This window comes from Ceratotherium simum, chromosome 16 (genome assembly GCF_057802395.1).
Source record: "Ceratotherium simum simum isolate JZ-2026a chromosome 16, ASM5780239v1, whole genome shotgun sequence".
NCBI classification, from domain to species: Eukaryota; Metazoa; Chordata; class Mammalia; order Perissodactyla; family Rhinocerotidae; genus Ceratotherium; species Ceratotherium simum.
The window spans coordinates 56,645,363-56,671,119 of NC_141915.1; the positions used below are offsets into that span (position 1 = coordinate 56,645,363).

At 54.4% G+C, this 25,757-nt stretch overlaps 2 protein-coding genes across 5 annotated transcripts; one reads left to right on the forward strand and one right to left on the reverse strand.

The window, feature by feature from the left end:
* Positions 1–201: 201 nt before the first annotated feature.
* ZACN (zinc activated ion channel) lies at positions 202–3,702 on the forward strand. Its single transcript, XM_087441651.1, has 9 exons — positions 202–336; positions 410–558; positions 701–745; positions 884–990; positions 1,259–1,428; positions 2,239–2,363; positions 2,495–2,705; positions 2,873–3,037; positions 3,512–3,702. The coding sequence occupies exons 1-9, from the start codon at positions 252–254 to the stop codon at positions 3,700–3,702; spliced, it is 1,248 nt and encodes a 415-aa protein (XP_087297777.1). The 5' UTR covers positions 202–251.
* On the reverse strand, positions 1,963–24,046 carry EXOC7 (exocyst complex component 7). 4 transcript variants are annotated; one of them, XM_004432790.3, is made up of 20 exons: positions 23,925–24,046; positions 23,654–23,719; positions 21,857–22,041; positions 21,554–21,659; positions 18,431–18,653; positions 15,943–16,110; positions 12,824–12,916; positions 11,841–11,909; positions 10,703–10,848; positions 10,260–10,412; positions 9,907–10,005; positions 9,471–9,533; positions 9,116–9,182; positions 7,216–7,281; positions 6,794–6,914; positions 6,476–6,571; positions 5,619–5,682; positions 5,349–5,390; positions 5,107–5,240; positions 1,963–4,871 (listed from the first exon to the last, which is right to left on the reverse strand). In XM_004432790.3, exons 1-20 carry the CDS (start codon positions 23,982–23,984, stop codon positions 4,769–4,771), a joined length of 2,124 nt encoding a protein of 707 aa, XP_004432847.1. In that variant the 5' UTR covers positions 23,985–24,046; the 3' UTR covers positions 1,963–4,768. The 4 variants fall into 4 exon arrangements, with proteins under 4 accessions (XP_004432847.1, XP_004432850.1, XP_004432849.1 ...); XM_004432793.3 differs by lacking the exon at positions 12,824–12,916; XM_004432792.3 differs by lacking the exon at positions 11,841–11,909.
* Positions 24,047–25,757: the final 1,711 nt, after the last annotated feature.

Sequence of the window (25,757 nt, forward strand, 5' to 3'; positions counted from 1 at the left end):
TTGCCTGGTCCGCTTGGCAGGCCTTGAAAGCGGCAACCGGTTCCAGGTGGTGGAAACGGAGCAGGACTTAGAAGCCTAGGCAAGTGCAGCGTGGGTGGGGCTGGGTTCTGGGCTTTGTCTTTGGGTATTTGCGGAACCCAGGGTGGGAGTGCCAAGTCCAAGGCTCCAGGGTCCTTGCACAGAACAGGTGCCTCCAACCAACTGACAAGCAGCCCAGAGAAGTAACTGATACAGAGGCTGAAAGCCCCTCCATGCAGCCCCTGATGATGGCCCTGTGGCTCCTGCTCCATCTCTCCTTGCTCAGGCTCAGCACCACCCAGCCCTTAGTCCAGAGGCGTGGCGCTTCATGGGTTGGTAGGTGGAGGGCGGAAGGTCATGAGCTTTGGGATTTGGGCCCCAAGGCACCCAGATGACCTGGACCTCCATCCCTTAGCCGGGCCATCCTTTTTCAACTTCAACTCGCCAGAGGAGGTTCAGGAAGGCAGACAGATTCCGAACAACGGGAGCACACCCCTGCTTGTGGACGTACAGGTGTTTGTATCAACCGTGTTTAATGTGGTAAGTCTGTCATGCCGTGGGAGGGCACAGGTCCCAAGTGCTGAGCTGGGATGGGACAGGACTCAGCCCCAGCGAATACTGGGGTCTCCTGCGTTCTGTCGTGTAGCGCCCACCCCCAAGGTGACGTGCTGCCCCCCCCCAGGACATCTTGCGGTACACAGTGTCTTCCAAGCTGCTGCTTCAGCTGGTGAGTGGTGGTCACCCACGGGGTGGGGTGGGGGTGGGGGTGGCCCAGCTCAGACGTACCGGCCTTCATCAACCTGCCAAACCAAGAGGCACGGATATGCAGACAGCGGGAGTCTTAGTGGGGTTCCTGTGTCCCTAGTTCTGGCTCGACACTCGCCTGGCCTGGAACGCAAGTGAGCACCTGCAGCGTGGGGTCACACTGTCCTGGGACTCACTCTGGACACCAGGATTCACTATCCAGGAGGCGTAAGTGAGGCGGCAGTTCTTGTTCCAGGAACCCACCACGCATATCCCTCTCCTCCTCCTCTAGAGCTCCAAAACCCCCTTAGTGAATATTCCCCTCCTGGTGGCCCTGCCAGACCACTGGTGCACCTCCACTGCCCTGCTTTCTCCTCCTGGAACCCGGCTGGCAGCAGATGGCAGCTGAGCGTATGCCGGGGTCTCCCCCCACTCCCGAGAAGAGGCTGGGCCCCTGGCTGTGATACATTTCTTCTCCCCCCACCCCGCCCCACAGGCTCTGGGTCGACTGGCAGGAGCAAAGCCCGAGGGCCCGAGTGGACCAGGACGGCCATGTTGAGCTCTACCTGGCCCTCACCACAGAGACCACCTGTGACTTTGACCTCCTCCACTTCCCCAGGGACCAGAGCGACTGCAGCCTCAGCTTCTTTGCTTTTAGCAACACTGGTGCTGACGGGACAGGAGGCGGGGGGTGAGGGGAGAGGGGAGGGGAAGCCTCTGCCCCCAGCAAATGTCCGACATGGGGTAGCAGGCTGTGTTCACACCAGCCTACCCCCAGGCTTAGGGGAGCTGAACAGATCCTGGGGCAGAACATGCTTCTCATCCTGCACCTCCCACTCAAATAGCAGCCCCATCTCCTAGTTCTCCCCTGCTCTCGGCTGTAGCCCCACTTCAGTTTTCTCTCCTCCCCCTCAACAGCCAGGGCCAAACTGCAGTGGCTGGGCCACTGGTCTCAAGCCCAGAGGCTCAGGTTGCTGCAGCCTCATCCCTGGAAACATCCTGAAGGTGTAGCCACCCAGTAAATATCCCACAGAGCCATCCGGTGATGTCCAACTTGGCAGAGAAGTCCCACCCTTCCCTATATCCCTCCGCTCCATCCCTCCCCTCTGGGAAATACCACAGCTGCCGCCCCACGAATCCTAATATTTCAGGTGTGAGATATATTGGTGGACGAGTCTGTGACCACTCCCCACTCCCCCATGAAGTGGTGCAAAGTGCATTTATTTTTACAATGAAAATTCATCTATGAATCTGATAAGGCCCTTCCTCTAACTGGAGAAAACTTGGGGTGTTGCAAAATAAGGTGTGGAAAGCCCTTGTAAGGACCAGTTTTGCCTCCAAGTCTGCCCCCCAGCAGCCATCAGAAGTCTCCATCATCCTTGGGGCTCCAGCTTGTTCCTATCCCTACTCTCAAGAGAGATTTGGGGGCAGGGGTTTCTCTTTCCTAGTTCACCATTCTCACCCCACCGCTTCCAGTGAATGAGTTGGAGTTCCGGGCCCACGTGGTGAATGAGATTGTGAGTATCAAGAGGGACTATGTAGTCCAGGATCTGAAAATCCAAGTCCCACCCAAGCAGCTGGTGCCTTGCTTCCAGGTGACGGTGAGTTGGGAAGTGGCTGACAGAGGGCTGATGGGGGCGTCGAGGATGCAGAGCCAGAGACCATGACATCCCCTTTCTACTGCCCACGCCCTGCACATCCCCCCAGAAAGCCCCAACTTTCTTCCTTCCAGGTGCGCCTGCAGAACACAGCCCTAAAGGCCGTCATAGCTCTGGTGGTACCTGGGGAGGCGCTGCTGTTGGCTGACATGTGCAGGGGGCTGCTGCCCCTCCGGGCCACTGAGCGCATTGCCTACAAAGTGACACTGCTGCTGGGCTACTTTGTCTTCTACTCCTCCCTGGTGCAGACCCTGCCCAGCTCCTCCTCCTGCAACCCACTGCTCAGTAAGCCCTGCACCTCTCCTTGCCCTGGGCAGGACCACCATGCGCCTGGCGTGCCTCATTTGTCCACACCTGCTGTTGCTCGAGCCAGGGTGCCTCTGCTCAGCTCCCTGGGCACTCGAGGCACAAGCCTGGCCCCTGACCTTGCCCCCCCCCCCCGCCTCCTCCAGTTTACTACTTCGCTGTCCTGCTGCTGCTGCTCTTCATCAGCACCATGGAGACTGTGCTGTTGGCTGCGCTGCTGGCCCGGGACAACCTCAGGGCCAAGAGCAGACCCAGCCCAGCCCCAAGAGATGAGCAGCGAGATCATGGGAACCCAGGGCCTAATCCTGAAGGTGGGCAGGGCTGGAGTCCCTTCCTAGGAGGTTCATGAGGAATGAGGCTGGGAGCAGGTCTGACAGGGGCAGAGCTGGCAGGCTGCACACCTAGAGCTGGGGCTGGGGGTCAGGGGTCACTAGGCTGTTTAGAGGCTCCTTGCATTTACTCTGCTGGCTCTGCTGTCCCTGGGCTCCACCACGTCTGCCCTTGGAAGAAGCAGGTCTGGAGCAGGGAGCAAGGTCGGCTTCCCTAAAGACTTGAGTGACTTCAAACTCCCAGCGATAACCCTATGGCTTGCAGAGCCTCTCTATGAGGGTGTTTCTTTAACTGAAGATGGCGTAGAATGGGCCAGACCCATATACTCATTAGTTGTTAATATAAGGGAGGGAGAAATACAGGCTGACACCCCCTGGGGTTCACCCTTCTTCTCTGGGAGAGCGTGGTGGGTGAGCCCTGAAGTACAGTGCCTTTTCCTACATCTCCCCACACAGAAGCCCCCAGAGGAGTAAAGGGGTCAAGAAGGAGCCGGGCTGCAGCGGCTGACGACATCTTCTTCTTGGTGTATGTGGCGGCAGTGGTGTGCTGCCACTTCATCTTTGCTGGATTCTGGATGTGGGTGCCATGCAAGTCTGCCCCACCCCCTGGCGAGTCTGCACCCCATGGCGGGCAGCCCAGGCTGTAACAGGGCAGGGTCCGGGGCTGCAGGCCTGGGGGAGGGCCATGACAGGGTCTCTGGCGAGAAGGAGGGGGAAAGTCGACTCTCTGCCCTAAGCCTGGAGGATCTCAGGCCACCCTGAGCTCTCCCTTCCGTTAGCATGCAAGCAAAGAGTGTGAAATAATCGCCTACAAGCAAGTGCACCTCAAGGGTCTGTCTTCATTGAGCTCAGCTGTTCACTGTTGTCCAAGTAGGTGGGGCCCCACCATGTGCCTGACCCCCACTCTGTTCCTGAACTTCTCTCCATGTCCACCAGTCACCCAGCACCCCTGCCTCCCCCCGCCTAATTGCTCCTTCTGCAACCACTGCTGCTGTGTGGCCCTGGGCCTGGAGGCACTGGGGACCAGAGACAGGGGCCTGAGAGGCTGCAAAGGGTGGTCAGAACTCCTGTGAATTCTGTCTGCAGTGTGCTGGACCCCAGAGGGCATGGAGAGAGCACTCCTGCTCCAGCCACCTAGGGGCCGCCGGGACAAGGGGGAAAGGATATCCCTGGACCTCAGGATTGTGGGCAATGGGGATGCGTTTGCGCACTAAATCCAAGAAAGTGGGTCAGTCCTGCTTGCTTTTGCTCCAGGCCCTCTGGCTGCGACGTGGCCTGCTCCTCTGACACTACCCACATGTCTGGGCTGAAGGGGGAGTTCTCCATCCCCAGCTCTGAACTGGGGTTGTTCTGCCTCCTGCTCTTGTACACACAAGGCAGCTGTGGGCACAGGCCTTTGTCTTCCTTCTCTGTCGTTTCCTGTCTGGAAGCCATCATGTGGCCCCTGCAGGGTGTGGTCAGGGTCACAAACCCAAGGTGTGAAGGAACCCCAGTGTTCCCAGAAGGTGCTGGTTTGGTGCGGACCATGGGCTGCGGGAAGAAGCGCAAACTGGGACTGAAGGGCTCAGCGACAGAGCTCCTGGCTGGGAGGATGAAGAAAGGTCCTTGCCTCAAAGGATGTCAAACTCACTGGGCCTAGAGGCAAGTTAACACTGGTTTATCTGTCCAATAACATGGCTGGTCTGGTGGAACCAGGCAGGGACAGCAGCAGGCTCAGGCAGAGGTGTCAAAGAGGCGATCGATCATGTCGCCCACCTGTTCCACACGGTATTTGATGTACTTCTCCGGGTTCTTGGTGAAGGGGATGCTGCCGTACCTGACCAGACACCGAGGTCAGGGGGGAAGGCCTAGCCTCTCCCCAGCTCCACCTCAGTCTAAGGCCCTCCTGATGGGGTGCCCCTCAGTGATGATCCTGTCTGGCCCCACACCAAAGCCCAGGGCACTGGATCTGCCATCCAAATCCACCCCCTCTCTTGAAGAAGAGAAGAGCACAGAGGCCTAGCTGGAGATGTGGGGAGCACAGGGCCGGAAGGCGGAGACAGAGAGCTCACCTGTGCAGAAAGGCTCCATAGGTCTCCTTCACAATGTTTTTCTGAGCTTGGCGAATCTTGTCCCTCTGCTCTGTGTCTGGAATAGCCCAAGCCTTCTGGATCTTGCACAACTCTTCAAGGCCATCATTGAAGCCCTGACCACCAAAAAGGTGGAAATAGAAGTGACCCAGAGACAAACACTTTGGGTCTGTGTTGCTACAACAGCAACAGCAAGCAGTGGAGAGGAGAGGATCCTGACTCACCTTAAAACGCTCCTTGATCATCTGTCGCTCCTTGTCCCGGAGCTAGGGGCCAGGAGAGATGGCAGAGAAAGCGTTTCTCAGAGCAGAACCGCCCTGCCCCTGCTTCCTTCCCAAACACCTGAGTCCAGCCCTCTCTCCTGCTGCCCTGGTGGCCACAGGCATCCTTTGCTCTCTTATCCCAGTTGGACACTTGTCTGTTTTTCCCCAGAGACACTACAGAAAGTACCACACCTGCTAGACACCCCTTCCCAGCCCAGGCCTTCAGCCCACCTTGACTCCTGGTTGGAATACAGGTAGATTCTTCTCAGTGATGTAGTCAGTCACCTTTAACCAACTGCCAGGTGAGAGAGAAGCAGAGGGCAGAAGAGGGACAGCCTCAGGTAGCTGCTTCTTCCCTGGGGTGGGTTTGTTTTGTTTTCTAAATCTGTTGATCTACTGGGGGGGTGGGGAGGGCAGGAATCAATCTGCGTCACAACTAAGCAAAAGACAACTGAGAGTTTGCCTTGGGAATAGAAAATGTTCAAGCTGCTCGCTTTTAAAATTAACAGGAAATTAAACAGGAAACAGAGCAGTCAATAAATTGAACAAATACTATCAACTACACTTCACATCAATATCACAGCAAATTAAGATGGAGAAGCAGATGCGGAGGGCAGATAAATAGGAAGGAAGAGGGAGACCACTCATGGGGAAGAAACACACAAAAGGAGAGAGAGATGCAGAAACCCAAGAGAAAGGAGGACTAGAGAAGCCAAGAGCACTGCAGAGCAAGGCTCAGCCAACTTCATGTGCTCTTGCAACCCTGCTCCTCACTTAGGCTAAACATCACCCACATCTTTGACAGTCAGCTCTTCTGCTATTCTTAGCCTTCACCCTTCGCAAACTACCCTCCGAAGAGGCTGGCACAGCGTGCCCCTAGGGAGCAGGCAGTAGTAGGGGAGAGGGCTTTCCTCTCCACCCCATGAATGTGATTAAAAACAAGTGGAGGATTGGGGTCCACAGGGAAGCAGTTCCCCATTACTGACCCCACTCTGACTGGGCCCAGGGTCCTGTGGCTCTCAGAAGGAAAAGTGAGTGGTGGGTACAGGGGTGGGGGTGAGGGGGAGGGGGAGGGCCCAGCCTCTCACCTGCGCTGGTAGGTCTGGATCTGCTGCTCAATGTGCTCCCGGTAGGAGCGCTCGGCAGTCTTCTGGGTCACAGCCACCAGCTGGATCAGCTCAGACCTGGGATGGGGTAGGGGAGAGAGTAGAGGAGGATGGAATTGGCTCCCAGGGCCCAAAGGCTGCCAGCCTCTGCAGCAACACCAGTGGGGCCTGCCTCACACCTCCCTGGATCCTGAGACTGCAGAGGGTAGAATACCACATTCCCCACTGGGACACGCAGAGGGCACAGCCAGCCCCGGGAGGGCAGCTGAGAGCCTCAGACCAGCATCTGCAGCCACTTACTTCTCCAGGGCCTTGAGGATGTAATTGTAGTTGTTGTGCAGGAAGATGGCGCTCAGAGCAGGGTCCTCATACACCTTGGACTTGCTCAGCAAGTTCAACTGCAGGTTGCCCAGTACTTTACCTGCACAGGGAAGGATGTGGCCACACCCACCAGGGCAGTCTGACCAGACAACCCAATCCTGGGGCGCACAAACCAACTCATACCCCTCGCTCCTTGTCCCTCCCCGACTCCAGACTCCACAAGCCTCAGGAGCCCTTTGCCCAGCCCCCCTCAGCCCTTGAACTAAAGGTTAGATTGCAATTCCAAAGGTGGTGGTGGTGGTGGGGGCTCAGGAGCAGAACCTGGGAACAGCAGGAGAGCACAAAAAGGAGAAGGAAGGGAAAAGATGGGGAATAGGGGCACTGGTCTAGAGAACACTCACAGATATAGGTGCTTAGGAGGCGCTTGCTGAACTCGGAGCTGTAGCTGGTGGCTGAAGAACTGGTCTCTGTGAGAGGAGAAGTCCTGTTATTGCAGCGGTGGCAGAGCCAAGACCCTCTCTGGCCTTCCCTCAGCCCAGGGAGCAACCGAGGAAACCCTGGGAGGAGCCCAAGCCTTCCTCTGGCACAAGGGACACAGAGGCACTCAGGGCAGAGCTGGGTGTCTGCGGAGCGATAGGGCTCCCGCCCACTGCAGGGAGCAGTCCCTTGGACTCTTTCTAGAACCCAGGACAAGCCCTTTGGTGCTGATGAGTGGCATGGTTAATGAGCTGGCCCATGATCAGCAGAAAGACTGGCAGGACAGGAGTGGGACACCCCCTGCCCTCCAGTCCCTGATGCCTGACCCATGCTGGGTAGTATCCACAAGTACCTACCTACCCCATTTGTCAGCAGAAGAGGCTTAGAATGTGCTCCCCAGGCCTCTCTCCTCCCCCACTGCCCACCACCTCCTCTACCAGGCCCTTTTGAACAGAGGGGACTGCTGCCTACACAGAGCAGAAGGCCAAGGGGGAGGGAAGTGGATGGGAGAGGGAGAGGTTGGGCAGCTGCTGGGCTAGCCTAGAGGGTGGGCTCAGGGTGCTGGACACAGCAGGGTGCTCCCTGGATAAGCTCAGAGACAGAAAGTGGTTGTGCAGGGAGCCGAGAGAGTTGGGAGCACCCCGAAGGAACCCATGTTCCCTCTGACCCCCACTCTCTAATAGGTCCTGAGTCTGTCCAGGTGCCTCTATCCCCAGGGAACCTCACCCACGGGGCTTCAGAGGGGGAGGATGGGGCTGCAGAGCCCTCTGCTTACCTCGGGGGTCTAAAGGAATATTGTATGTGTCCCCAAGAACTACGGAATGAAAGGCAGTGCGCAGAGAGGGGAGAGAGGGAGAGACAAAGAAAGGAGAAAGATGCAAAGTGCAAAAACAGGTTAGAAACAGCTAAGTCATCCGGAGTCAGGCAGACCACTCCCCCGACAGCAGAACACAGACAGCAGCACACACCAGGCTGGACCCACTGAAGACCAGGGAACACACAGGAAAGTGGAAATCTGGAGAACTGCAGGTCAGGGGCTGCCCCTTGTCTCCCTGCCCCCAAAACAAGGGAAGAAAGCAGGGTCCCTGGCCCCAACCAGCTGGGCTGGCCTCCGTGCTCAGAAATGAGCTCCTCCTACATGCCAATCTCCCGAGCTCCAGTCCCAGGGCATCATGCAGGGGGAAGACACCAGGCAGGCGCTGAGATGCCAGCCCACCAAAAGGGTTGGCTGTGTCAGACTAATTAGGGGGACAGGGCCGGCCCTGTGGCTTGGTGGTTAAGTGCGCGCGCTGCAATGCTGGTGGCCCGGGTTCAGATCCCCGGTGCGCATTGAGGCACCACTTCTCCGTCCATCCTGAGGCCGAGTCCCACATACAGCAACTAGGAGGATGTGCAGCTATGACATACAACTATCTACTGGGGCTTTGGGGGGAAAAAATTAAATAAATAAAATCTTTAAAAAAAAAAAAAATAATAATTAGGGGGACAGGTGGACACAAGAGGAGGTGGAGAAATGCGGAAGGAGGGGTGGGGCGGGAAGGGCACCTTCGAACAAGCCAGTGCTCTCCAGAGTGAGGCCAGTTGGTCGAAGGAGCCAGTGGGGATGGATATTGGGTCAGGAAAGGCATGGTCAAACCCCGCTTTCCTGATGCTCAGCCCAACCAGCTCGGGGGTCCCGCCATAAGCCATCTCTCCATCCCACTCCACAGGGCTAGAGGAAATCTCCTCACCAGAGGTGACGAGTGCCCCCTGGGGGGCCTAACCCCATGTCTCCAGGAAAGAGGGAGGAGTGGGGCAGGGGGCCTGCTGGAAGATGCCAAGTACCTTGGGAGGCCAGCATGGCGCCCGCTGTCTCCTGGAAGTCCAGGAGCTGCTGCAGGAAGAGGATGGCCTGTTTGGAGAGAAAATGGGTCCAGGAAGAACGTCAAGGGCAGGACCCAAAGGTCGATCACCTCCCACGATGCACCCCTTCTGACCCTTCCAGGGCACATGCAGGGCCAGGGGTCTGCCCAGCGAAAAGGGTAGCTGCAAACTTCATGTTTCACTCTCTGGCTTTGGCCTGCCGGGAAAGGCCCCATCTGCTGGAGACGCTAAGCACTTCACCATCCATCCTGCCGTCAGCGCACTGCTGGGCACTGGCGGCTCCTCCCCTCCCCAGGCGACCTCAGGCAGCACCTACATTGCTTGTGAGTTCGTGCACAGTGCCATCCTTGGGCATGTTGTATTCCTTGTCCGGGTCATTCTGTGGAAAAAAGAGCCGGACTCCCTGAAACAGCTCCCAAGGAGACCCCAGCACCCCTCCCCCGCCGCCATTGGGCCTGCTCACGGCACCACCTCCTGACAGACAGGTGTCAGGACGCCCCCTCAGGCACAAAGGTGAGCAAGACAGACATGACAGGAAAAGTGGGGCAGGAACTTCAAGCCTCAGGGGGCTGTGGAACCCCTGGGAAAGAAAGGGAGGCAAGTGGGAACTGACAGGAGACTAGCAGCACAGCCAGCTTCCGACCCGCCCCTCCTGGAAGCCTGCTCTCTGAAGGAGTTCCTGAGCCAGGTCACTGGTGGCCCTGCTCACAGCCCCATGGGCCGGCTGGTGACAGTGGAGGGAGGGAGAGCACCTTGATGTTGTCGGCGAAGTCCTCCAGCGCTTTCGCTCCAACGGTCTCCATGGAGGTGATGAGGCTGGGCAGCTTGTTCTTGGTGCTGGCGGCCGTGCCCTGCAGGAAGCACATGGCTGCACAGTGACCCAGAGCCCCAGCCACTGCCCTTGGCCACAGGCTGTGCGTGGAGCCCAGCTCCCTCCCAGCTGCTTCCCTGCCCCTCTCCTTCGCTGGGGAGAGGGGACTGACTCTTCTTTGCTCACCCTCTGAGCAGAGGTATGGGTGCAGAGAAAGGAGTTCTCGTGGGGAGGCCACCCCAGGCAGCAGGATTCCTCCTCCCCGTGTCCCTAAGGGCCTCCCCACCCACATACCTGGAGCACCTGGTCAAACTCAGGTTTGGTCTGCTTGAGGTGCCGCAGGATGGGGAAGACAGTGAGCACCGCAGAGAAGTCGTGTCGAACAATGGCCTTCCGGGCGGCCGACACGATGTTCTCTCCCTCGAGCATCAGCCCATCCAGTGCATCCTGAGAGAGTAGGGCAAGGAGACAGCTCAGGGAGGGGGCAGAGTAGTGAGAGCTGGTTCCGAGGGACAGTGAGGGCACCTGGAGGGAAGTGGGGGAAGCCAGCTCGCTGCAGCAAGGAGAGGGCCATGGGGAGGTATTGACCAGGACACCCCACCTGGGACAGATTCCCAGGGCGCAAGGTGGAGGAGGTGGCTGTAGTTGAGGGCTACGGACAACAGGCCTGGGCCAAACTCAGGCTTCTGCAGGGACAGCTCTTGCTGGGGGATCTGGTCAGGGCCCAGGGGCAGGACCTGTATCAGGGAGTCAAAGGTCTTTTTCTGATGGTGCTCAGGGATGACGTCCGTCAGCAGCTGGTACTCGCTCTGGGCCAGCTTGACAAAGGCACTGACGCAGTGAATGTAGGCATCGGTCTCCACGTCCAGCATGTCATCTCTCCCTGGGGGGACAGCAGTGCCCCTGAGCTGCTGGTGTGGGGGCAGCCAACCTCCCCACTGGGGGGCCATGGGTCTCCCAAGCTCCTGGCCTGTGGCCCAGACCGGTAGCAGATGGGGAGGAGGAAGACTGTTCTGGCAGAAAGCTGAGAGGACTCCAGCAGGCCTGACTGGGTTCGAGGGGAAAGACAGGGGCTGAGTCCAGCCTTTGTCCTGGCTTCATTTTCAGCTCTGCCACGGACAGTATTTATGTCCCAGAGCATCAGGTACTAGAGGTGGGGGGAGAAGGATAAAAAGATATGGAAGGAAGATCCCTAAATTGACTTCCTGGATAGGGTAAATCTGACCTCAGTACTGAGGATTCTGAATTGTCCTAGAAAGAAGGCAGTCACGGATGGGCAGGTGGCACTGCCCACCTCAAGGAGGCAAGCACCATAGTCATCCATATGAGAAAACGCTGGAACTCTAAAGGCAGTTACTAGCCCAGCCAGGACTTCCGGAATGAATAAGAAGGCAGTGGGCTACGGCCTACAAGGCTAGCTGGCATGGGGTCAAAATTTGAGAAGAGGCAACGTGAGCCCCAAAGAGGGAGGGCTCCTTGGTTGTCAGCTGCCCCGGTGGAGACCAGATCCCACTACTGGAGGCTGGGACAGGAGTCCCTGGAGGCAACCTGGTCCTATGTGCCAAGGGATGGGCTCCAAGGAGTCAGAGCTTTGAAGCTGTTGCTGGAGTCAGGAGTCGGGACTCCCTGCCCTCCAGGGAGCTGCCTTCCCTCTCTGCCTGCCTCCTTCTCCCCTTGGCCCAGGCCCTGAGAGCCAGGAGTGCACTCCCATCTGGAGAAAGGCAAGGAGACCTAGTGCCCAAAAGAGAGAGACCGGAGAGAGAGAGAGGCGAGCAGGCGTGGCCCGTCCTCAGAGCAGAGCAGCCCGCAGCAGGCCCTCCGGAGACTACTGGGAAGGCAGCAGTGGCTGCCCTCGGGCTGGGCTTCGGTACTCACCAGCCAGCGGCCCGTGCTTGTCGTTCAGGGCCTCGGACAGGTGCTTAACTCGGTAATCATGCTCGTGACCTAGCGAGACGTCGGCCGCACAAACACAAGCAGCGTTTATCCAGGGGCTGGGTGGGCTGCCCCTCGTGGGACTGGGAAGAAGCCCTCGATCTCCAGGAGGGGGGTGTGAGATGGGGTGTAGGGCAGGGGCATTGGGGAGGGCTCTGAGCCCCTCCTCTGCCTCAGACCATTTTGGGAACAGCCGTTTCAAGCCTGACTTGCAGTGCCCCCAACCTCCCTTGGGAGCTGGTTTCCCCAAGCCCAGAGGCCAAGAGAAAGCTGCGGGAGGAGCACGGAGGGTTCTGAAGAGCTTCCGGCAGCCGTGGAGAATCTGATGCTCGGCCCAGCGGGTTGACCCAAATCACCATAGTTGGGGAGAGACCCAGTTAGGGAAATGTCACTGCTGAGTGAATGGGATGGCCTTTTTTTGTCCCCCAGGGTCATTCTTTTGAAGGAGGGTCACGTCCACCAGGGCAGGGCCGTCCTTCCTCTGAGAGGAGGGAGGGATGTGGCCTATAGGCGGCCTATCCCCTTGTGACCCATACTCCTGTTTCTAAAGTTGGGGGTGGAAGGGAGTGGCCCAGAGGCCTAGCCTGGCTTGGTCCTGCCACTGCTGGTCTGAGCGTGAAAGGGCTGCCCATGACGAAGAACTTATTTGAGTTCAAACAGGAGACAAGGACAGAGACAGGGAGGGGAGGGAGTGGGAAGCCTCAGGGAGGGCAGAGCTGCCGTCAGCCAAACAGGACCAGGCAGAGGGCCATGAAACCCGTCCCTGCACCAGCTGGAGCTGGTGGCCCCAGGGACTGCACTTCCCACCCCTGCTCCCTCGCAGGGTTTCTCCCGAGGCCCTCCTGGGGGGTGGAGGCTCTGCCCTGCCACGTGAGTGGACACACGGTGGAGGAGGAGGGAACAGGAGAAGAACACAGGGTGATTACCTTCCAGAGGAATGAGGTTAGAGCCCCCCTTTTTCCCATCTAGACCATGCTGGGAATACTGTTTCAGAAGGTTCTGAGCTTTACGGATCGTCCCTGTCACCAGAGCCACACAGAGAGGAGATAAGAAGACCTAGGAAATGAGTGAGAGAAAACAGCAGCGGCCCGCCACCTGCCCCCCAGGCCCCACACCCAGCCCCCAACAGTGAGCATGCCCCCCAGGACCATCTCCCCCAGCAGGCCCTTCCCCGGGACCATCAGAGACCCTGCAAACAAAGATGAAGGAAAGGACACATTTCATTCCTCAGATGGAGCTCCTGATTCTGCTAGCAACCCCTCACTGTTCTGGATCTGAGTTCATTTCAGGAAGTGCAGAGGGTGAAGATGAGATGGGCAAAGATCCACCAGGAGAAGCCAAAAATAAAAAATACTACTGAGTGGCATTTAAATCAGAATAGACAAGGCTCAGGATGGAGGAGCTAGTGACAAAGCTCTCATACCCAGAGGGCATGAGCAGGATGGCAGAGCCTGGGGAAACCATGAAGCCCGCAAGCCCTCTGCCCGGCTCCACACTCCAGGCAGAGTTCTCTGGGCATGCTCAGTGTTGGGACGTGGCCAAACGGCAGCAGTCAACGGAAAGCAGAACTGGGAGTTTGTGAGATGGTGAGATGGGACTGAGCTTCCCGGGAGAGCAGTGCCCTGGACGGACGGTGTGGAGACTCAGAGGCAGCCTGGCCCCACGCACCAAAGTTACTGAACCACCAAAGCAACTGGAAAAAACTCAAAAGCCAAGAAATCGTTAACAGAAGCCACCACACAGAGAGCGGAGGGAGGCAGTAGGAAAGGGTGCGTGCTCTTGGCACAGGGGAAAAAAACAACAGTTAATATCACAAGTGAAAACAATGAAAACAAAACATAGAGCCCATGGCCTCTGGGGTCAGCCACTCCTGTGGGAACAGACATCTTAGGGCAGAAAATGTGGGGAAATAAAACAGCACTGAAATAGACAGTACAGCTGCCTGGTTAACAACATGTATTGGGGGAAGGGGAGCCACCCATGAGCGTAACCCTGGTCCCTCTTCCCCAGAGACCCCGTGTCCTCCCTCCCCTGCGTCTCTGAACACAGCAAGGCTGCTTAGTCCTGGCAGCTCCCCAAAAGGCTGGGGGAGAAAAGGACAGGGTCTGGAGGGGCTCATTCCTTTCTCTTTGCACCACACCACAATTAGCTACTAATGACCAAGTTTGGGGGCTGGCTCAGCATCTGTCTCACTGTGTTCTCCCCCTCGGTGAGCGGCCTGCTAACGAGCGAATCAGATTCCTGCCCCACAACCGACCAGCAGCAGACGGGCCTGCCGGGCCTGCAGGAGCCCAGCCAGCACACTGGCATGGGTGTGGGTTGGAGACACTGATCCAGCAGCTGCCAAACGTATCAGGCGACCAATTACCATGGATGACACTGAGGTTGGTGTTCCATTACCCACTGAGGCCTCCCTGCTCCTCTCCTCAGAGCCAGGAACTGATGTCCCGGGACCTGACTCCTAGTTCCCGGCATCAGTCCTGAGCCCAGCAGCTCCTGACAACTCTTGACATCCTACAGAAACCACAGGGACTCTCATAGGCAGAGTTTTCCTCTTGAGCTTAAAAGCCAAGGATGAATTAGGTCCACCGTGAGCCCCCTGAAATCAGACCACTCCCCCCAGGAAGGCCCTGTCCCTGCACAGCCAGCCAGCAGCACTCTTGGGGCAGTGCAAATCGGGTCCTAGGCCCTCCAGTGGGCCCATCAGAGAAGAGACAGAGGAGAAGAGAGCACAGACCGGCAGAGGCCCAGGCAGCCTCGCGGCCTTCGGAGACAAACCCCTGCCCAAGCACAGAGGCACAGAGAGGGACCGACCTGCGTGCAGATAGCTGCAGCCATGCAGGCCGGTTTAGTAGAGTCACTGCGGCAGGTTTTCTAGGGGGGCGGCCAGGATATCCACCCTGGAGGGGAGAAGGCAGTGCACTTCCTGCTGGGCCCCCAGCTTCCCTAATGTTCTACTCACTTGTGCCCCTGAGGGCAGCCTCTGTTCTGCCATTTCTCCAAACACTAAACAAAGGCCTGAGGAGGAACAGGGCTCTTGTCTAGTGTGAAGAGACACTTCACTCTGAGGGGCATGGGCAGGTAGGGAAAATGAAGAAATGAAGGGTGTAAGCTCTACACAAAGCGGTGGTCCTGGTGGGGGGGGCCCACAGGCCATGCCCAGGGCATGTGCCAGCAGCAGCAGTGGGCAGGGCTGGCTACAGTGGAAGCAGCCCCCAGCTTCACTGGCTTTCTCTCCCTGGTGCTGCCTGCAGCAGCCCCTCACCCTGGAATATCCCAGCCTCTCCTTGAGCCAAGGGCAACATCTCTTGGCAGCCAGACACAGTCAGGCTTACCAAGCTGCGGCTGACACATAGGGACACTGTTTACCTGGAGCACAGACTACAGGGTACATGATGATGGGGAGAAGGACAGACAGTGAGCTGTTCACCCAGGACACCAACAACCCACAGCCCAGCCTCTCCCTCCTCAACACCCCTCCCTCGACTATTCCATTGCAAGGCACTATCTTTGAATGCAGCCCGAAAGCCAGATTAAGTTCGTCAGAGAGGATGGTCTGGGATTATTTATTCCTTCCTGGATCGACTGTGAAAGTGTAAACTCTCCCCCATCCACTTCTCAGCTACGTGTCACTTTAAGCCAGCCTGGCTTTCTGGAAGGTGAAGGCTGCAGTGCCTGACCCTGTCCTATCCCTCGGTCTTTGGCTGCAGCAGCATGCCTGGCCTCCTGACAGGACGACAGAGGGAGGGGACAGGGGCCCAGCAAGTGCCTCTGCCCTGGCACCCCGTCACCTGCCTCTCATATCATGTGACCCCCCATTCCAAAGACATTTATGTAACCCTCAGACTCTGCTGGGTAGAAGGAACAGCCTCACTCGATGGGGCCTCGGTGTGGGGTAGACACTTGCTTTCTGTCCCGTATACATACAGTCGGGATTACCATGAGCTCTGGAGGGGCTGACACTGCTAACCCCAGGGTGGCCAAAAGCAATCCAGGTCCCACGCAGCCTTCTGGCTGGTGCTTAACGGGCCAGGGTTGGGCTCACCTGGCCTCTTGACAGGCTTCTTGGTGGGCGTGTCTTTCCTCTTGTTGGGGATAGCAGGGGAGTAGGGAACCCCAGAGGAAGAACTGCTCTTCCGGAAATGCTCCTTCAGGCCCTTGATAGAGCGGTCCAGCTGGCTGGAGCGAATCTGGTAGTAGACATTCATGAAATCTGAGGGGAGACGGGGCGACAGAGGTGTGAGCCGGGGTCCCTGCCTCTGTCTCGCCACGTGAGCCTCTCTTTCCCCACTGGATGCAGCTCACAGGGCAGCAGAGGAGCTACTATTTCTACTGGCTAAGCGCTTCCTCGAATCTGCTCTGGCTCCTAGCTACCCATGTGGCCTTGTCCCAAATCAGGCAAAGTCTTAAAAGGGAAAATATCCCCCAATAGAACTGATAATTAGTTGGAAGTTTTGAACGTAAAGTTTTTTAGATAAAAAATACAAAGTTAACATCCTCATTCAACTTGGTAAGGGGTCAAAAGATGTAAGTAATTTATAGGAGACAAAGAGATAACAAATGCCAGTGAAGGAAAAAACACACCAGGTTTAGCCATTAATGAAGTGCAAATTTAAAAAAAATGAGAGGGGGCCAGCTCCGTGGCTTAGCAGTTAAGTGCGTGTGCTCCACTGCTGGCAGCCCGGGTTCGGACCCCAGGCGCACACCGATGCACCGCTTCTCCGGCCGTGCTGAGGCTGCGTCCCACATACAGCAACTAGAAGGATGTGCAGCTATGACACACAACTATCTACTGGGGCTTTGGGGAAAAAAAAATAAATAAAGTTAAAAAAAAAATCTACTTAAAAAAAAGAAATACTATTAAAAAAAAAATGAGAGGATGGTAACAGCCCTATTAAATAGCTACGATAAATAAAATTAGTGAAGAACAAATAGCTGTGGCACTGTCAACAGGTCTGTTGGTTGGCCCCATCTACCTGGAGAGGAACTCGCGACAGCAAGAAGGTTACAGATCTGTTCGGACACTTTTTTTTTTTTTTTTTTTTGGTGAGGAAGATCAGCTCTGAGCTAACATCCATGCCAATCCTCCTCTTTTTGCTGAGGGAGACCAGCCCTGGGCTAACATCCATGCCCATTTTCCTCCACATTATATGGGACGCCGCCACAGCATGGCCTGACAAGCAGTGCATCGGTGCGCGCCCGGGATCTGAACCCGGGCTGCCAGCAGCAGAGCGCACGCACTTAACTGCTACGCCACGGGGCCGGCCCCTGTTCAGACACTTTTATGTGACAACTGCTCCTTTGAGTAATATCCCCAAAGAGCTCCCTAAATAAGAAAAGCAATCCACACAAGTATGCTCACTGCAGCACTATTTATCAATAGTGGAAAACTGGAAAGTCCAAAAATACAAACAAGTGAGGAAAAACATAGGGACATCATAATATATTTCAGCAGCTCCCAACAAATATGTCACAAGGAACCCCAATGTAAAGAATGGACCAAAGCACAGAGGCTCGGCTGAAGGGCACTGAGGGGTCTGGAGGCTGTCCTCTGGCCTCCCTCCTATCCTGAGGGAGCCCCTAAAAAACTTCCTGCTGAGACCTAGGCTCCCTCCAACACAGCTCATGGGCCACAGATGTGTTCATGCAATTAATACACGGCGGCCCTGAGATCTGTCACCACACAGTCCTCGAGGGAAGGCAGGGATAATGGTAACGCGTACTGACAACTTGATATGTGTATACACCAACAAATTAACAAAAAGAAGAGTTTTGAGGGCTAAAAAGCTTAAAATTGAATACTCACTGGAGTTTTTATTTTCTAAAATTTTTGCTTAACTCAAGATTTTTTTTTTTTAAATCCTAGGATTGGCTAAAGAAATGATGGTACCACCACACCATGGAACATTATACAGCTGTTAAAAAGAATGAAGCAAATATACTTGTATTGATATGGAACAATCTCAAGGCATTTCACTAAGTTAAAAACCAAAAAACAAACAATTGTAGGACAGTGTTTAGTACGCTCCCTTCCATTTGGGAAGGAGAAGAGGATACACATGTATTTATATTCTCTCTCACACACTCTCTCTCTCACACACACACACACAGTTGCATCTCACACATTCTCTCTCACACACACACACACACACACACAGTTTCATAAAGATTTTTTGGAAGCGGTATAAATAAACCTTAACAGTGCTCATATTTGGGTTATGATATTGTAGGCATCGGGGAAATGGGGAGATGGACTTTCACTTTTCACCTAAGGCTTTCTGTACTATTTGAAATTTTTATAACTAATCAAAAAAGGTAAAGAAACAGGAAAGTGAAGTATATAAAAAAAAGCTTAGGTTTGGCTAGATTCGTAATTTGATACACAAGCTATAGATTTATTGCTCATATTGCTTCCCATCAAACTTCTTCTTATTAAAAAAAAAAATCCAAGCAGATTAAAGAAATAAAGGGGAAAAACTCCCACTCCCTCTGGCCGGCCGCCCACATGGGCCCTGCCACCTGGGCCTCCTCACCTTGGTTGCGGCCATATTCCACTAGCCAGCGGGAGATTCGGATCACGTCTTGGAGCACACCCTCAGGCAGGTGCTCCAGGGGCACGTCCTCCTGGACCTCCAGCTCGTCCTCGCCACTGATCAGATCCAGGATGAGCACAGGGGAGACGACCTTACTGTGCCAGGTCATCAGGCTGCGGAACTCGGACTCCAGCGACTCCTTCCCCCGCTCAAACAGCAGCTTCTACATGGACAACGGAAGGAAGGAAGAGGGTCCGCTGCTGCTTCAGCATTCAGCTAGCCCTCGCCTTTTCCTCCGCTCTCCTCTGCCTGCCTGACTCTGGGCCTCAGCCCACCTCTGCTTTCACTTCCTTTAACCCAGAGAAGAAACCCCAGGAAGCCTTCCTTGATTATTTCCTTACCTCACCTTCTCTCAAAACATACGTGCAGAGGTGAAACCCAGGGTTTTACAAGACGTAGGTGCTTCATAAATATCAGCTCATTATTTTCTCACTGCACTATTAATTGTCCTCTTGTTAGAAAAGTGTTTACAGGGCCGGCCCTGTGGCTTGGTGGTTAAGTGCGCGCGCTGCGATGCTGGCGGCCCGGGTTCGGATCCCGGGTGCGCATTGAGGCACCACTTCTCTGTCCAGCCTGAGGCCGAGTCCCACATACAGCAACTAGAAGGGTGTGCAGCTGTGACATGCAGCTATCTACTGGGGCTTTGGGGGCAAAAAATAAATAAAATCTTTAAAAAAAAAAGAAAAGTGTTTACAAAAGAAAAAATAGACAAATAGGAAAAATTAAAAACTTTTGTGGGGGTCGGTCCCATGGTGTAGTGGTTAAGTTGGGCGCCCTCCGCTTCAGTGGCCCTGGTTCACGGGTTCGGATCCCAGGCATGGACCTACACACCGCTCAATAAGCCATGCTGCGGCAGCATCCCATACACAAAATAGAGGAAGATGGGCACAGATGTTAGCTCAGGGCCAATCTTCCTCAGAAAAAAGAGGAGGATTGGCAACGGATGTTAGCTCAGAGCTGATCTTCATCACCAAAAAAAAAAAGAGAGAGAAAGACTGGGCAAGCCCCAGTGGCCTAGGGGTTAGGTTCGGCGCACCCCACTTAGGTGGCCTGGGTTCACGGGTTTGGATCCTGGGTGTGGACCTACACATGGCTCATCAAGCCATGCTGTGGCGGCAAGCCACATACATAAAATAGAGGAAGACTGGCACAGATGTTAGCTCAGGGCAATCATCCTCACCAAAAAAAAAAGAAAGAAAGAAAAAAACAGGAAGATTGGCAATGGATGTTAGCTCAGGGTGAATCTTCCTCAGAGAGAGGAAGGAGTTGGAGTGTTTCTGCTTTAAATGAAAAAGTAAGCCCTCTGGGGTAAACCTGCAGTTTAATATCATTTGTATTCTTCTCCATCCCACTCCTACACCCAAGTTCTAGCACAGAGCTCTTCACTCTGTGCTTCAAACTTGGCAGTGATCCTCAAGAACAAAGTTCTCCAGCCCCTGACATCCCAATCTCTGAGTCCAGGCTCTCCACCCATGGGCTGCAGTGTACTGGTTGTACTGGTGTGTCCCCACTGGGTTACTGGTGTGCCAAGGTATTGATCCCTTCAGTCCTCTAGGCAATCAGGTGAGGCCTTGGGCAGCCAGAGACCACTGGCTGGTTCCCAGCTTACCCAGTGTGCCATATAAATATCCTCATTTCTGATGCAGACCATGATGGGAGAAAAGTTAGGAAGTACTGTTCTAAGTAAAAGCTTTCTGGGTGGGAGAAAAGCCAGTTTCCCATCTATGTTCCTCTGCCTACTCCCTCTTCTGGGCAAGACACACACCTTAGGGCTAGAACTGTGGTGCCATCAGGAAGGTGTGCCAGGTGACTGGGTCCACGTGGCCCTTCCTCTAATACTCCTCACCCTCTCGGATGTCTGCACTTCAGCTCCCACCATTTCTCCTGTCTGCATTCTCTCCTTTCCTCAATGCACTGAACAAACCTCACTTCCCAGCCTTCCTCCATCTTGCTCTGGTGACCTAATAATCCAAATACTTAAAGATAAAACACAAAAAAATCAAACATAAACACATGAATGCAGGTTCCTAGAGTAGTCAAGTTTATAGTGACAGAAAGTAGAATGATGGTTGCCAGGGGTTGGGGGAGGGGAGAAAGGGGAGTTAGTGTTTAATGGGGACAGAGGTTCAGTTTGGGACGATGAAGAGTTCTGCTGATGGATGGTAGTGATGGTTGTACAACAATGTGAATGTGCTTACTGCCACTGAACTGTACACTTAAAAATGGTTAAAATGGTAAATTTTATATTATGTATTTTTTTACCACAATAAAAAAACACAGGGGGCCGGCCTGGTGGCGCAGCGGTTAAGTGCGCGTGCTCTGCTGAGGCGGCGGCCCGAGGGTTCGCTGGTTCGGATCCCGGGCGCACACCCATGCACCACTCATCAAGCCATGCTGTGGCGGTGTCCCATATAAAGTAGAGGAAGATGGGCACGGATGTTAGCCCAGGGCCAATCTTCCTCAGCAATAAGAGGAGGATTGGCATCGGATGTTAGCACAGGGCTGGTCTTCCTCACCAAAAAAAAACCAAAAACAAAACACAAATACATTTATAAAAATCAAATGTTAAATTTATATCTTATATGTAATTTATAATTTAAATTATAAAAATGTAATAAAAATGTATATCTGTAATTCCTTGGGCAGAGGTCTTAACACCTACAGTATGTGTATAGTATTATATAGTTCTGTTTTTTCTTTTTTTGGAAATATTCACCCTGAGCTAACATCTGTCGCCAATCTTCCTCTCTCTTTTTTTTTTCCTCCCCAAAGCCCCAGTGCATAGTTGTATACTCTAGTTGTAAGTCCCTCTAGTTCTTCTGTGTGAGCTGCCGCCACAGCATGGCTATTGACAGAGGAGCAGCGTGGTTCCGCACCTGGGAACCAAATCTGGGCCACCAAAGCGGAGCACGCCGAACTTTAACCACTAGGCAATCAGGGCTGGCTCCATATAGTTCTGTTTATTCTACGATATTCTCCTTTAAGCTGGTTCAGTTTCCCTCATGAGACCAGGGCAGGGACTGGTGTTCCCAAACCTGTCACACCACTGTGCTGGCCCCTTACCACTTTGTTGAGCTCTGGGCTGTCTGGGCTGTTGTCCTGGAAATACTCCACAGCTTTCTGAATCTTGGCCATACTTCCCAGGTACTCTTCCAGCCTGCCTGTGGGGCTGGGAAGGAAAAGAGCCGTATCAGCCTGGGTGGATAGAAGATGAAGAGGAAAGACCAAGGGAATGGTATTTAGAAGGGGAAGAAGAGAATTAACACAGGGGACTCCAGGCTCAAATATATTCTACCTCTCCCTTCTAAGGCCTAGGGTCGCTGGTCCAGGAGGCATTAGGAATGTGACCCTCTGGCCCTGGCTCACCCCTCCCTGATGATCTTCTCAGTGTCACTGGCCACATGGTAGTAACTGATGACATGGTCCAAGCAGGACAGAGTCTTCTCAACATTCTCCTGCAGTCGCTGCAGGTTTTCTGTCTGTTTGTGCACAGGGATGATGGAGTTCTCCAGCTTCATAAGGCGGCTCTCAAAGGACGATAGGATAGACACCTGTAGGGGGATGCACCGTGCTCTCAGGCCTCAGGGTGGCCCAGCACTGCTTCTGCTTTTTCTCTGGTTTTCTAGACAATAAGTTCCATGACAAAAGGGACAGGGTGTACCTGTTCACCATTGAGTCCCCAGCACCTACCATGTGCCTGGCACATAGGAGGTGGTCCAAGTAAATTGGTTGAAATTTGATTTGAAGGCAAGCTAAGCATTAAATTAACTCCTCCTAAGATAATCACCACAGGATGACTTCCCTTCCACGCTGTGAAGCCAAATCTCAATTTCTGTTCTCTCTGAAGCTTTCCTAGACTGAACAGGAAGTTGTTTCATACTGAGTAGCCTCGAATGCATTTCTGGTACTTTCAAAACTCTCTCTAAGGGTGAATTTCATTAAACAAGGACTAATGTTACTGCACAAAACTGGGGTCCTCCTACCCGATGCACATAAAAAAAGCCAACTATTATGGCATCAGCTTTTGGGAAAAGAAAACAGCTTTATTGATAGATCGATCTGCAAGGAGACAAGAGGCGTATGTTCTCAGTTCCTTCTCCTCCATCCAGGACTTGGGGCAAAATTTATGAGATGAAGAGCATGTGGTCTGAAGTGTGGAGACAGGTGATTGAAGGTGAAGAGAAGTGAGGTAACTGATGATCTGTGCAAGCGTAGTCAAGCTTCACGGCTCTTCATAGGATGCATGTTCACAAAATGGTGGTGTTAGTATGATCTGAGGGTGAGTTTTCAGCCCTTTGACATCAACAGGGTCACTTATTGGGCATTTGCGCAGGCCCAGTTGATGGGCTGGTGGTCTTAACCAGCCTGAACTGGACAAGGGGGAACTCTCAGTTCCCGAAAGACAACTCTTAATTACTCTGTTGATGAGATGGGGTCAGTTGAACTGGTCCTAGTAGGCCCGTGGTTACACAGGACTTTACGGTTGTGTTACTAAACACATATCCAAGTTTGTATCTACTCAATTTGTGCTTTTCCAGTCTCCTCTAGGAATAAGGAAGGAAACTCATATTTATTGAGTACCTACTGTATACCAGGTACCATGCAAGATGCATTCCCATGCATTCGTTTCTATGACCTTCATACCTACATTGTCTCTATTTTAGCAGATGAGTTAACTGAGGCTCCGAGTCATCTGCCGGGAGCCACAGTAAGTGGAGAGGCGAGGACCAGATCCCAGGTCTGTCTCGTTCTACCCTTAAAGCCCTCTGGGGTGAAGGCTTAGTCTTCTCTGCCCTTAGTAATCTCAGAAGTGCTAACCCTGCCGTCCTACCGTCATTTGAATTGATGACACATGACCAGTAGCCAGCCCACCTAAGTCAGTCTCCCTGAATATCTGCGGAAGGAGAGAAGGAAGAACGGAGAACTTAGAAAGCAGAAAGTCCAGGCCAGCAGGGGCTGCAGCATCCTCAGTGAAGGGGAGGACAAAGGGGAAGGGAGCTGGGTAAGAGAGATGCCACACTGTTGCTAGAGAAACCCACACTTTACCACCACCACTCCCCGGGCCAGAACCCCCAGGCCTGATGTATCAGAACCACCGGATCGCAGGGCTCTCTTCCAGGGTATGGAGGCCTGTCTGCCCCTCCCACCTGAGGGGTTACTCACCATGTTCTTTGTGAGCTGGTCACTCTTCTCCAGGCTGTCTCGGATGAAGGACAGTGTCTCCTCCTCCTGGGGGAAGCGGACGGGAGGACATCACCAGAAGCCTGAGGCTAAAGGAGATCACCGCGTCCGGGCCCCACGGCCTCGCCCCCAACCCCATCTCCTCGCAGGGAGCGCCCCCTCCCACCACCGCCTCCTCCCTGAGTAGATGCCCGAGGCCCAGATCTCGGCTCTTCCCTCTCCTCTTCTTCCGCCTCCCCAGCCCCAGTCCCACCTGCTTCAGTTTGTCCTCTATTTCTCGGCGACGGGCGGACGCCTCCTGCGGGGGGATCATCGCTTCGACCCTGCGGCTCCCACTCCCCAGTACCTTGTCTTAGTGTGCCCTCTGGGCTCCCGTCCCTGTCACACCCACTTCCGCCCTTGGCCCCGCCCCGGGCGCGCCGGTGGTGCCATGTTGGGAGTGGCAGGAGGAAGCGCGCCTGCGCGGACCTCAGTAACGGGCCTGGGCAGGTGGCCATCTTGGGTGTGGCTCGGAAGTGAGACCAGGTTTCAGCTCCGTGCGGGTTCCTTGCGTCATGAGAGAAGACTGGAGCTGTGTTATATTCCGCAGCTGGCAGGACTGTTACAGCTCACTTGCTGTCTTCGTTGGAAGGCTGACTCTTTTGATAAAGGTCGCTGATGAATTCGTTTCTCCAGATCTCATTCTGGGTCTAAGCACAGAGGTCGCGGTCCTCACAGAGCGTGTCATACAGTAGGCGCCTAATGTGTGACCATTTAATGAGCCAGGGGCTTGTGTAGGCTTTTCCCCTTCTGGCCCTACGTTACGCGAGAGCTTATGGAGCGGGCCCTGTGTGCAAGCCCTGGGCTGGAGGCTAGGGACAGAGCGGTCTCCTGTGGCCCCGGTGGCCTCCATAACCATAATCCTGACTTGTGTGGGGCCCATCCAAGCTCCTGGGGCTGGCGGAGTTCTGGGAGCATCCATCCCTGTATGGTTTTATTTGTTGGGGTGAGAACCAGGTGGCTTCTGCTGGGAACTTACCTAGATCTGGAAACGGTGCAAGGGGAAGGCCGGAAGATCCTCGACCTGTCGGAAGGATTGGGGCCCAGCTGGTGTTGTCCCCTAGTTAGGAGAGATTGAGGCCTGCCTGCACTTATTCAGACACAGAGGGAAGATTTCTTGCAAGGGCTTTGGGGAAATCAGAGAGGCTAGGAGGGTTGGCAGGGTCCCTTCTCCAGAGCTCTCAAACATGCTAACTCCTCTGCCCCGAGTCTCCTCTAACCACTGCTCCAGGGGAGGGGATGGGAGATGCCCCTGGATCAGGCTCCTGCAGAGCTGGATGTTCTGGATTCACTACAGGACCCAGCTCCTGCAAAACCTAGTGTTAGTCTTTCCTCCATCCCCTCCCTGCCCACCCTGCCTCTGGCCCCAGCCCCAGTCCTTGGAGAAGTAAATGGCTGCGCTGCTTTGTTCAGTCCCTCTGTGGATCCCACATCCGGGAACAGGAAGGTAGACAATGAGGCCTGTGCTGGTGGGTGAAAAGGTTTGGGGGCACCAAGGCCCCCCCAGGACCCAGCTCCTCAAAGAGAAGGAAGAAATGGGACAGAGAGCCTGGAGAGGGGATTGGGCAGCTTTCTGCTGGGGCAGGAGGACAATTTCAGATCTAGTGATCTGATTTCAGTGGCTGTGAACGTGGTGATGAAGGAAATATCCAGGAGTCACAGCTCTGCTGCATATGGAGGAGATAAAAAAGCAGAATCATTGTGTAAGGATATCTAGGACGATTTCGCTGAGGTGGTCCTTGTGGAATCCTAAGTGAAGGGAAAAGTTTGAACTGTTAGATGCCACAGTACAGAAGGAGTGGCCTAGAGGGCTACGGTGGAAAGGGTTTTGGACTCAGATGGACCAGCCTGGAGAGCCTCATTCAGCACTTAACCTCTCTGAACAGCACCTAGCCCATAATAGATGCTCAAGAAAAATATGGATAACATCTTGCTCTATAGGTCTCAGGTAGGGAATTCTCTATGATTGTGAACAAACACATACTTTGTACAATATCATTGCATTTTTGTAAATAAACTTTATATGTGTGTGCTTTATTTTGTATTT

Excerpts from the sequence above, each read along its gene's own strand:
- ZACN (XM_087441651.1), top strand. The coding sequence starts at position 252 with ATGCAGCCCCTGATGATGGCCCTGTGGCTCCTGCTCCATCTCTCCTTG. Across the intron at positions 746-883 it reads CCAAGCTGCTGCTTCAGCTG|TTCTGGCTCGACACTCGCCT; the intron begins GTGAGTGGTGGT and ends CTGTGTCCCTAG. Across the intron at positions 3,038-3,511 it reads CCCAGGGCCTAATCCTGAAG|AAGCCCCCAGAGGAGTAAAG; the intron begins GTGGGCAGGGCT and ends CTCCCCACACAG.
- EXOC7 (XM_004432790.3), bottom strand. The coding sequence starts at position 23,984 with ATGATCCCCCCGCAGGAGGCGTCCGCCCGTCGCCGAGAAATAGAGGAC. Across the intron at positions 23,720-23,924 it reads TAGAGGACAAACTGAAGCAG|GAGGAGGAGACACTGTCCTT; the intron begins GTGGGACTGGGG and ends CGCTTCCCCCAG. Across the intron at positions 7,282-9,115 it reads CGCCATGCTGGCCTCCCAAG|AGACCAGTTCTTCAGCCACC; the intron begins GTACTTGGCATC and ends CTCCTCTCACAG.